This window comes from Halichoeres trimaculatus, unplaced genomic scaffold (assembly GCF_033239565.1).
Source record: "Halichoeres trimaculatus isolate MK-OKI-2021-1 unplaced genomic scaffold, fHalTri1.1 fHalTri1_scaffold_9, whole genome shotgun sequence".
NCBI lineage: Eukaryota > Metazoa > Chordata > Actinopteri > Labriformes > Labridae > Halichoeres > Halichoeres trimaculatus.
Genome location: NW_027437188.1, coordinates 23,500,001 through 23,512,147, shown reverse-complemented (window position 1 = coordinate 23,512,147; position 12,147 = coordinate 23,500,001). Strand labels below are relative to the sequence as shown.

The 12,147-nt window shown below is 40.5% G+C and overlaps 1 protein-coding gene across 1 annotated transcript in view; it reads right to left on the bottom strand.

Annotated features, from left to right (window-relative positions):
* Window positions 1-1,273: 1,273 nt before the first annotated feature.
* dhx36 (DEAH (Asp-Glu-Ala-His) box polypeptide 36) overlaps window positions 1,274-12,147 on the bottom strand; it is a 28,443-nt gene continuing 17,569 nt past the window's right edge. Inside the window, exons 17-25 of the mRNA XM_074678791.1 lie at window positions 11,491-11,589; window positions 10,408-10,581; window positions 10,187-10,273; window positions 10,015-10,098; window positions 9,773-9,872; window positions 9,574-9,664; window positions 5,790-5,910; window positions 4,310-4,462; window positions 1,274-1,897 (exon numbers count right to left, since the gene is read on the bottom strand). Of these exons, the coding sequence (XP_074534892.1) occupies window positions 1,661-1,897; window positions 4,310-4,462; window positions 5,790-5,910; window positions 9,574-9,664; window positions 9,773-9,872; window positions 10,015-10,098; window positions 10,187-10,273; window positions 10,408-10,581; window positions 11,491-11,589 (1,146 nt within the window). The 3' untranslated portion in view covers window positions 1,274-1,660. The remainder of the gene's footprint in view (window positions 1,898-4,309; window positions 4,463-5,789; window positions 5,911-9,573; window positions 9,665-9,772; window positions 9,873-10,014; window positions 10,099-10,186; window positions 10,274-10,407; window positions 10,582-11,490; window positions 11,590-12,147) is intronic.

The following is a 12,147-nucleotide window of genomic DNA, read 5'->3' as shown; positions in this document are numbered from 1 at the left end:
GTATGAAGCCAAGTTTCAAAGCAAACACTGTTCAGAACAAATACAGTGGAAGAACAGAGACTTTCCTAATTACTGATCAGTCCTCGTGTGGGTGAGCTGGCTCGACTCTGGGATCTGTCACATTCATTAATTCCCCGGTTGGTTGGAAAACTTCACACCCACAGTCACAGCTTTCAGATCCCTGCTGCATAAAAACCAGCAGTGTGAAATTTGTGAATTTTAACTTACAGACATATTTTTTGAGTGGAAGTGCAATGTGAAAAAAACGCACACTCTTCTACTAAAAAAGTCGACCAGACGTGAAAACGACAGCAGCCTGATGCGTGTTCTGCGAATAAGGTTCAGGCCATGTGATGAGGAGCTTTGCCAGAACAGTGAAACTATGAAGATGTTAATTGGGAAAGTGATAATAAGGCTGGAGCGTGGGTTTGGCAGCTGATTCTGTACAGCGTGTGGGTTTCGTGTGGAAACTTTTCTGTAGCATCTGCTTGCAAATGAAACCATTAGTAACATTTACAGAACACAAATGGAAGTTATTCTGTAAAAGCAAAGGAAGCTTTTTCTGAAGCCTGCAGCACTTTGTGTAAATAAGTCATAATTATTTAGATCATGTGGAGTTAGTGCGTCAAACGTCATCAAAGGGCCAAGCAGGAGGGTCAAGTCTCTACCTTACTGTTAAAATGTCAACACCATGAATCAGACTCCATGTTTCTAGCATTTTTCTCTCCATCCGATTAATGATTTAGACAGTTTGAAATATCGCACACACTTGATTCCTGCCAGAAGTGTAATCTAAATATCTCTCCAAGGATTTATCTATGTGATGGTACGGAGGAAAGCTAAAATTAATTTTTGTGCGAGCTGATGGCCCAGCCCTGCTTTTAATGTGATTGTCCAGGGTGAGTCATCTTTTTAGTTCAGCCTTAGGAAATGAATGGCTTGGTCACAGCGTGGCCATCACACCATCTATCAAGCCAACATAGCTCTGGCACTTACCCAAGTGTCACAACCACAACTGTTGAGCTACATGAAGCGAAGTATGACGGTTAGCAGGCAGAGCAGCCGGCAGGAAGGACACCAGACGAAGCTTTGCGCTTGCACTCAGGGAAAATTAGCTGTGAGCATGAACTGACCTTTATTTCAATCACTTTCTGTAACTTCGCTGCACATGTAAATATGTAAAACAGCCTGAATTGTACTGTGTATATTTTCCAAAATACAGATTTATATTGAAGAAACCTGCTTAGTCAACCTTCTGTTTTAATTTGCCTCCAGAAATAAAAGCTTTATCCCTTTAAAACTCAGCACGTTCTTTTGAGTTCTTCTTTTCATCCCTCAAGGAAACTTAAAGCTCAAACAGGATGAACTTTATTTATCATGCAGTCTATAATTGGATATGTTTGAACTAAAACCAACAAGCCACCAAGTGTTTGAGAACGTGGATTGGTCCTTGTGAAAAATACGAACTACATCAGGAGTCATTCAAGTGCAAATGTTTTGGAGTTCTTGCATCTTGGTTTTGGTCTTAAGGAGCACCAGGGGAAGCATAAAATTGAAACCTAGCAGCACCATTAAAGAGGCTAGCTACGCCCAAGCTAACCCCCTGTATTCAAGGATGCATTCAGTCTTTTTCTGAGCTCCTAAAAACCCCACTCTGCTTTTAATCATCATCATCATCATCGTCGTCATCTTTGAAGTAAGAGTGTTGTCCTCTGGGAGCAGACGCCCACGGTCTCCCATAGCCTCCAGTGCTGCCTGATGGTTTCTCCTGCGTGGTGATGAGGTCTATGATGGCTGTGATGACCGCACAGTCTTTGGATTGTCGGTTTTGCCAGTCTACAGGTGCAGGACAGCGAATTTTCTCCTCCAGGAGAGATTCCAGCTCTTGCTTCAGCCTCTGTAAAGACAACAGAGATCAGAGGTAAGTAGAGGTTATTGAATCCTAATCTTGGAACCCATCAGCTGTCACGTAATGATAAATGCAACTTTTCAAGAATTCCCATGCAGCTAGCAGTCATGACGACAACAAATTTTATTTGTACCCTACATCAACAGCCCCACAGAGGTACCTTTAAGAGACTGACTTGCAGTGGAAGCATCAATGTTGTGCTTGCATCTGTTTTCAGTTACTTTGCAAAAATTTTAGACTTTCTTCACATCCGCAAAAAGTTGCAACTTAGCATGCAACGTTATTTAATGATGCTTGCCTAGCTCATTTTAGAATCATTCTGAAAGGCAAGATGAAACAGACCTCATCAGATAGGTTTTGATGGGAAACACCTACAGATGAAAGTGAGCAAAGCGTGGCGAGAAGGACAAAAATCAGCAAATAAGATCCAGTCAATCAGTTCAGCTCTTCTCTGCCTCCCTGAGCACCTTCAAGTCATCTGTTCTCCATAGTAAATGCTGAACATTAAACTTAAAACCAGTTTATTACAGTGCATTCTATTGTATTGGGTTTTCATGCTATATTCGTTGTTGATGATTGTATTGTTCTTATTCAAAACATGTAACAGAAAATGCAGTTTTTTGGGGGGGTCTGCACCCTTCCATTAATTTCAATGGAGAAATATGTCAATGTGGCATACAAGTACCTTGAGTTACAAGTGCAGAAGAGTCACAGACCAAATTAAACTTATAAGGCACAACTTTACCACATGTGAACATCCAAATTGAGGCCAAATTTAATCCTTGTCTATAAAACAAACTTAAACTTAAAGGGGACATATGCTGATCCCTGATTTAATACTTACATGTAATATATTAAATTTTAAAAACAAGACCTTACATTACAACAAAACCTGAATTTTCAAAAAATGAGATATTGTATTTTTTCTGATATCCTAGAATGAGATTTCATGCCTCTGAAAATAGGTCATTGCCAGTTGGCCGCGAGATTTCGACCGTCGTGATGACACGAGGATCCTCTCTTTTTATTGGAGTAATCCGATAAAGCAGCTCCTCCTCTGTGATGTCCGTTAGTCACACAACCGCCATTGAGGGATACACACAACAAGAGCCGAGTATAGATACAGCTCCCTACCAGTTCTGGCTGACTTGACTGAGTGCTGGATGCAGGGACTCTACTCTGCTGAGCAGCTCGGCTTTACATGGTGAATTAGCAGTTAAAACACTGTCGTTTTAGCAGACGTCATAATACTTGTGAGACTGTGATATTTGCATGCTTGTTCTGACATGCACTGTGAATCTGGACCACAATAATGCGGCGGTAATAACGACAATAACGAACTGACGGTAGAGGCAATCTTTAGACTACACTTTCAGCATGATGGATAAAACAGACAGAGAAAAGTGAAGGAGCAGGATGGAGCCCTGTTATAGAAATAGTTTATTGGTGAAGTCTGCCTATATTTCCATGTATAAACTATACATGTTACAATAATGGTTTGACTCACCACACTGAAGCGTCCTGAGATGATCTGTGTGGAGGTGGATTTTCTTCCTCCTGAGCTGCAGAACCGTCCGGGTCTGACTCGGGGTCCAATACAAAAGGACGTATCCTACACTCTGCCGTTTTATTAGCGCTATCAATGCCTTACGTTGAAGTTTTGGCAAACAGCAAACTCGCTCCGTCTGCCCCATCCATTATGGCAATTTTGTAAATACTGCCATGCTGCAAAAACCGCCCCCTGGCTCTACCCCCTCCACCCCTCTGATAGAACTGACCAATCAGAGCACAAAGTGCTGTGACGTTGTGAGGTTACTGGAGGTCATTCTCGAAACGGAGCGTTTCAACGAGATCTTCAGAATGGCCTAAAATGAGGATATTGAGAACGCTATTGTGGGGCAATGAAGGAACTAAATGACTTGTACTGAGGGCAGAAATGCTTTACAGGCATCATAGTCTGGCATAGTGAAAAGGAGAAAAAAGCATATGTCCACTTTAAACTTGTGATTTTCTTAGAGTAAGCCAGTTTCGCCAAGTTTTTTATTCTTTTTAACATTCGTTTCTGATGTGCGAAAGGAAGTCAGGACATCAGCTTTTGCAACATGATGAATGTCATGGCAGGGCTGAATTGTTCCATCACAGATTATCAGCTGTGCTTGCAGATGTCTTTCTGTTTATGAGGATGAATAAATCAGATCATCATCATCAATGCAAGCTGGTGGGTAACTCCAGTGGACTGCATCCAGCCTGCTTTTGCTCTCCACGTTTTCCCAGCACAGACGAAATTTGGAACGGCTGCTTGTCTGTTAAACACAACTCAGCCAATAAACAATCAGAAACCATCACCCTCCTCACAGGCTCCATCCTGCCTGAACATTATTGGCATTTCTGACAGCATACCTTGACGAGGAGCGCAATGCGTGCCGGCGACCTGAAGACAATCCACTGGTCCACTGCCACCGTCTCCTGGTCCCCGTCCTTCTGGATTGTTATGTCTCCTCCGAAGAACAGCAGGGAGAACGGGGACACCTCAGTGCAATCGTACAGGAAGATCTGAGGACAGAGAGGAGAGAGTGTCGCTAACACACCATGACACGAGTATCACAAACAAAACACACCAACGCACGCGGTGACAGGGAGCAGCATCATTATGACACACGGCGCCCTGACAGCTACTCTGTGGTGTGGGCTGAAAGTGTCCCATTAGTGAAGATGGGCTGAAATGCATTTTAGTTTCTACAGTGATAAGAGAAATGTCATCTTGCCCCGTCTGTGTACCTCACAAACGTGTTACACTCTAATCCACCATCTTTGCCTTGTGCTAAACCGACAGCTGCTTGTGCAAAGTGGTCCGACGGTTAAAACTGGATCAAAAAGTTTCACATTAACGACGCTGTGAGTGAAGAAAATACTGAATCGTCTGGATATTTCAGAGAGCAAATAAAAGTTTGACAGATGGAATTTAATGTGCTAATCTGTATGCATACAGTCACAAAAGCTGCTTCGCTCTGAGGTCAAAAGCCACAGAGAACACATTAGCAGCAGACTCAAGTGGTGAAAATTGGCGTCAGAGAGAGGAAGAGAAAGGTGAAGGTGGGTAGAAGACAGAGGAGAAATGAAGCAAGAAGAGTGCAGGGACATTTGAATGTGTCCCATGAATGTGAAATATAACAGACTATCAGGGCTGAGTGCGTCAGCGGATATAAACTTTAACGTCATCCTTTACTTTTACTTTTTTTATTTCTGCAGCCCTGGTCTTTCAATTCCTGCTCTCACTCAGTAAACAAACGACCTTGACGGTCTTCCCACTCCTGAAATACTTTGCTTTATAATCTGCACAAACGCGCAGCCTCGTCTTCAAAACCATCGTCACTGCTCGGTAAAATAGAAATCATGATGATGACGAAATCTAGCGGAGGTCTTTTTCTTTTTCTTTTCCAATAAAGATGACAGCAACATGAAAGGTGTTTCTCCTGCATAACATTCACAAGCAGAGAGGATTGAAAGAACAATGACAGACGGATGGAAAAGAGGAGGAGAATGAATAAAAAAGGGCGGCAGTCAGGGAGCCACATTGACCGTTTTACCCCCCCACGACCGTCTCTTACATTGTGTTCGGACGCTTTGAAGCACAAGAGCCTTTGAATGAGAGTTGAAAGGCAGCCTTTTAATCAAATATTCATTTAGAGTAAAGCTGCTCCGGCACCACTCTCAACCTTTAACCACTAGTCCTTTCCTCTCACAGGCTAAATCAAAAGGATACGAAAACCAGCACTCAAACAGTAAAAACACATCATTCATCACATTCATCTATACAGCTGTGTGTGTTCAAACACAGAATAATACGTCTCCTCATCCCCTCATCCCCTCGCCCACTCACACTGCTCGTCCTCATCTTCAGGTGGTAGACGAGCCACGTGTAGTTGAACTCTGTCTCCTCTGCATTGACAGATTTGGGGTGGATGCACACCTTGCCGTCAGCCTGTGTGTAAGTCTTAACCCTAAGAGAGATGAGATGTGAATGTGAGAGGAGTGTTAATTAAAAATGACCAACAGTAACACTCAATTTAAAAAATAAATAAATAAACAGCTTTCAGAACAATTACTACATTCATCAATCAAAAAAAGCACAACTCAATGGGAAGCATTTATTTCAGCTCAAGAGGAAGAGGTCCCAGATCAAAAAGACATTACATCATAAATCTCTAAATATCATGATTTTGAATCCCAACTTTATTCTTGTAACATTATGGCTGTGACATCACAGTTTTATTCTTGTTACATTATAACTTTATTTTTATAACATTATGACTTTATTCTTGTAACAGTATGGCTTTATTCTTATTTCTGGTAGCATTACAACTTTATTCCAGGAACATTACTTTATTCTTACAATATTGCAACCTAACGCTCAACAAATATTGATTCTTGTGGCATTATGAATTTGATATTTTATCGAAACAAGATTATTTTTGTACTCTTTACATTATGGCTTTATTCTTGTAACATTGCAATTTTATTCTTGTAACATCATGAATTTTATCTTTTAACTTTAACTACATTACTGTACAACTTTATCGTCGTCACATTATGACTTTTTTCTTTGAACACCAAACTTAACACTGGCAAAATTACAGTTTCATTCTGATAACAACAAAATTTGTATATCTTTTAACATTATGACCTCATTCTTATAACATCACAACTTTAATCTTGAAACAGAGGTTTTATCTCGTAACAACATGATTTTTTTTTAATTAATTAATTGATTTTTTTTTTAGATCAGGTCTTCATTTGCAATTTTTTTTTTTTTTACTGTAACTCCAACTGTGTAGTTCACAGAAAAATAGTTTGATCCAATATTTTTGGCACAACTACTGTGAGGGGCTTGTGGGGGGTTTGGCACCCTCTGTGGACAAAGAAATACCTTCTATCTCTGCTGATCTCACCCTACTTTCCTTCAACAGTCAAATGTCTCAGTTTTTATTTTATGGTTTTGTTGTTAAAAACTTTCAGAGGCAGTATTAGCAGCATCCTGTTGATCTCTTTTGTCTGACACCAACCCTGAGGTTGCTATTTAGTGACGTGCCAGTGACGTACTGAAATATCGATACTTCCAATACCAGCTCTCTGTGCTCTAAAATCGATTCTAAAGCCATAATATTGATACTTTTGATACTTCAGTCATTGAGGTCCTGTAAATCATTAATAGGAACACAGTGAGTCACCAAACTGTTAAGAACGTATCTGAATGATACGCCGTTCTGTCGGAACTACTTTTCCTTCCGCCAGACTAAGTGCGTAATGCGTCAGTGCAGCTGCACGCTGCTCAGCCTGTCACTCACTTTTACGCTGTCAGAGGACAGAATGGTACAGTGCAAAAGAAGTCATGTGTGGAGCTATTTTAGCTCCACAAACAGCCAAGATGCAGTTTGGGATATTTTAAGAAAAAACGTCAGGACTTGTGGCAACACAGCGATCCTTATTAAACACCTCAGGTTGAATCACAACCAAGAATGTGAGGCATTTATGATGAGCGGGACAGAGGAAGAGGAGAGGTCAGCGTCAGGTGCTGCTAGGGTGAGACACACGTCTCTAAATCCTTCAATGCTGCAGGCGGACACCATCCAGGTACAGAGGGAGAAAATGAGGGGCTTTAAGTGTTGCTAAGCACTGTTGCTATTGTTCCAATTAATATATATGGCTATGAAATAAGTAAAAAAATAAATACATGCTTTAATAAATAACTGCATGAGTTCATTTAGAGTAATGATACATGAGTCAAGGAGATAATCTCACATAGGCAAAACAGCCTAGATTAATTCAGGTAAGGTTCCCTAAGGAATTGATTATTTGAAGTGGATTACAAACAACAGGTGTCATTAAATTACACAGAACAGTTGCAATAAAACAGTCATGTTGAGTTAAGAAAACTATCTTCTAGAAAACATAAATAAAAGATAACATTTAATCTATAAAATATACCCATTATAAATTTACAACCCATCTAATTTTCTTTAACTGTTGAATAAATAATTCAAAATGTAGGTATTGACAAACTTGTGAAATCATTGGGGCATTTATTTATTTATTTAATGATATATTGTACTGGCAAATTCAAGTTAGTGTTATGATTTGAAATGCGCTAATTATTTTTTCTTTAGATTTACCAGACCCATTACATGTGTTTACACTAAGTGTCAGTATAGGATCGGTATCGCCAATACCAGCCTGAATTTTACTCAGTATCGGATCAGAAAGGAAATCAGTGGTATCGAACATCACTACTGCTATTTCAGGCATTAATAATACTCATTTATGCTGATGATGCTATTTGCTCAACAGTTCATAAAAAGGCATCACTGTGGATTTCAATTGATTTCCTCTTTAAAATGCTCATAGGAGTAGTGTATCTAACTCCAACAATCCTTTTTTTTTTAAATAAGCCACACAAAAAGTCACAAATAAATATTCATAAAACCTTATCATTTTAGCTAGTCACATGCATATCTTGTGATATTTTTAGAGCAGTAGAGCAGCATTTTTGAGCAGTTTCAGGGAGTTTAAATATATGAGTGGAAAGTGGTCTGAGAATTTGCAGGTAGGTATGTGCATCCAGCACTGTTACTCTACATTCATGTTCAGTGCGGCTAGTTTTACACAGCAGGAGTTATTCAGGGTTCTCTTATAGATCAGGTCTATGCCTTGACAGACTAAATAGCCTTATATTATTTATCTTATTAACATGAAAGGATATTTCTACATGGTCACGTGCCGGCAATTATCTGTTATACCTTTTTATTTACCTAATTATACCTCCACATCACACACGGCATGCACAGACACAAATATACCACACAGAGACATGAAAACTTGATACAGCAGACAGAGAGTCAAGAAAACCAATGTCACAACCACCACAAGAAACACAGAAGAAAATATCTGCCTTTTTTTTTCAATTATGCACCAGGTTATCTGTGGCTTGTTCGTGAAAGACATGATTTCTAACCGTGGAAAAAAATTACAAAAATAAATAAATAAATAAAATTGGATTTGCCAAAGCAGTTTGTAAAAGCTCTCAAACATTACAACACCACCGTGTTCCAAACCCGGGTGTGTTGGCCGGTTACAACCAACTGCCTGCCAGTAGGGAGGCAAGCTGCTTTTTTTTAGGCAGTGCTTTGATTTAGCAGCAAAACACACAAAATAAAGCCTCATCAAGCATCAAATTACTGACATGGTCCAGAGCTTTGGTGCAGACATGTGAAAACTTACATTTAGCTTGGCATCAGTGCTGCACATACTGGGGAAATGACCCAGAAAGTGAGCTGTGCAACTGAACTGAAAGCTGTCAGTGAGACAAAGAGAAGTGACAGCTGTACTATGAGGGTGTCTGGCTGCATGCAGCATTTTTTTTTTTTTTAAATGGATTGATTTGTGGTAGTTTTAAAAGATGTTCCCTACATGGTCGCTGCACAGCCTCAGGCAATTGTCACAGCGCCCTTGCAGAACTCTTACCTGGGAGGTCTGATGAGATATTTGAGTGTGAAGGCCATTTTCCACGTCTAAAGATCAATAAGTGTGATTGTGTGATCTATTGTCTGTATTGTGCTGTAGGGCCCTTTCCTGTCTCTTTGTTCATCTTTTTGAATCTCCCGACTCACCCTGGCCTCTTCTTGCTGTGTGACGGTCTTATCATGGCCACCTTCGGGTACAGACCAGCAACAATCACCGCCTTGATTAATTTATCATTATCTGACAGAATGAGACAGAGGAAAAGGGAAAAGGAGAGGGGGTAAATGTTTTATAACTGCTCCACAACTTTAAAAGCTAAAACACCGTGTAAAAATCCTCCTCAGTTACCTGAGTTCACGTTGGATTTGGGGTCTTTAGGATCCATGCTGCTGACAAAGCCTGTGCGCATTAAATGCTCAGCAAACTGACCCTTCATGTTGTGCAGCATCTGAATGATAAAGAGGGAAATCATTTCTTTAAAAGCTGCTTTTTAAAGTCTGCTGAGGCAGAAATCAATGCGCAGATGTTATTATGGACCCCCCCTTAGTTTGGTTTTTGAGTGCCAAGTTTGGTGTAGCAGCCTCACTCACCTGGAGTGTATTGGCTGACAAGAAGTTGTCCCAGCAGTAGTCCCTCTCACTCCTGGCACCATGCCGCTTTGCTTCTTCCCATCCCTGAACAATCAATAGATTATGAATCATTTCAAGTCAAACTCATAGAGTAAAAAGATCAGCTTGAAGGTGAAAGATGTAGGCTTTATACCTGGAAGGCGTTGATGATTGTGAGGTGGTCACTCTTGGAGTTCCTGGACAGCTGCCTCCTCCTCATATCTGCCATCTTCTCTTTACCCTGAGACACACCGATGACATAACAGAACTTTGCAATGAAAAAAAAGTCAGCAGCAGAGTGCAGCAAAATGTTGAAATGCCCCCGTGTGTCATTGCCCACAGAGCTTTTCATGTTGGGTGAACTTGGTGCCCTACCAGCGGTATGAAGAAAGGGTCTTTGAAGCTGAGTGAAGCGGCGATGGTGAGCACGGGGTCGAGGCAGCCCAGCAAAGCCCCAAACAGGATGAGCTTGCCAATGTGAGGCTCCACAGGTAGATGAGCCAGGTGAAAACCCAGCGCTGTGAGGTTTTCTTCTTGGTCCAGGGCGTTCTAAAAAAAAAACAAATTGACAAATTATCTCAAAATTTAAGGCACTGGGCAGTTCTTTGTTTTTAATTTATGCTAGTTTAATCAACATTAAATGATTAAGAACTTTTAACTTCTTGTTAGAAATACTAACTTTTCTGTCTTTGTACTCTCATTGTGTGAATTTTCCTCAGTAAGGGAAGCAGAGAGGAAGAATCCTTGAAACTAGCAGACACAAACAAAATGTTCTAACACAAGAGACCGTGATTCAACTTGCAAAAAAAAAGCTTTTCCACCAAAAATGGTATTATCTCATATGGCTGATGTAGAAAAGCAGCTTTGTCAAGAGGACCGAATGAAGCTGAATAACCATCCATGCAAACAATTAATACACAAGGATGTAGAGAAAATAAGTTAGGGAATGAATTTGATAGTCTATTAAAAGTTTCAGTTTTCCCTTGTGCATTTTCAGAAAAGAAAATTCAAGACATGGCTTTTGGAGCTTTTAATATTTCTTTAACTTTGTGAGAGGTTATCTGTCTCTGTCAGCCCTTTGATTGACGAGCAACCAGTCCAGGGTGTACCCTGCATCTCTAAATAGCACGAAATAGCCAGCTCTATTTGAAATATTTAAAGATTGTCTCCATTGATGCTGTATTCTGCCCTGAGGACTTCCATCACATCATTTTCCGAGTGCACCGAGACAAAGGTTGTGAAAGACCAATTCATCTGTTGTAGTTACTGTTTAGCCCAACCTGAATTCCCTAATCTCAATATGCTTTTATGTCATCTTTGTGATGGTTTGTGCTCAACAGGATTTTACAAAGAAATCAAAAAGCAGTTTAAAATTTCTCTAAAGTAACACCCCTAAAGTCATTGACAACCAGGTCCAAATCAGCCCATACAAACATATAGATCTTCACTTCGTCTTACCAGGCCTATGAGGTTCTTGATGGCCAGGTTGACAGCCTGCTCCGTTGGAGGGTCCAGGGCTTTTGCCAGGAATCGGGCGATGGGCCCAAGCTTCAATATCTAGGAAGCACACATCAAACTGCATCACAAGTTGATCGATATATTTACCGTAATGACCTGAATGCAAGACGAGGCTATCTTTGTTAAAAAAAAAAAAGATAATTGGGGTGGGGTCGTCTTATAATCAGGGTCTAACCACTCATTGACACATGCTGATGGTTGTATAGGGTCTCTACAAGACTGCGCCAGCTTTTTGTGAAGCCAGTGACCTCACTGTGGCTTCAGAGACCTGTCAATCACAGCAGAGACACACTGACAGGAAATGCCAAATGGAGAGGCACGGTGATTGTCCAGAGCAAAGTGGACCAAAAGTTGGGCAAGTTAACGCACAACTGAGGCTGAGTTATGATGCTGATTTTAAGATAATGATGGTCAATGCAGCAGAGACTTTCAATAAAAAAACAGTTACAAAGTAAATTTTGGTTATCAGTCTTTTTCTGAAGATCAGTCTTAAAGGGGGGGGGGGGGTCTTCTTATAAGCAGGGTCGTCCTATATTCAAGTAAATAGGGTACTTTGCATGACCCTTTCTCTGCCTATAGTCATTGCAGTTTTCTCTG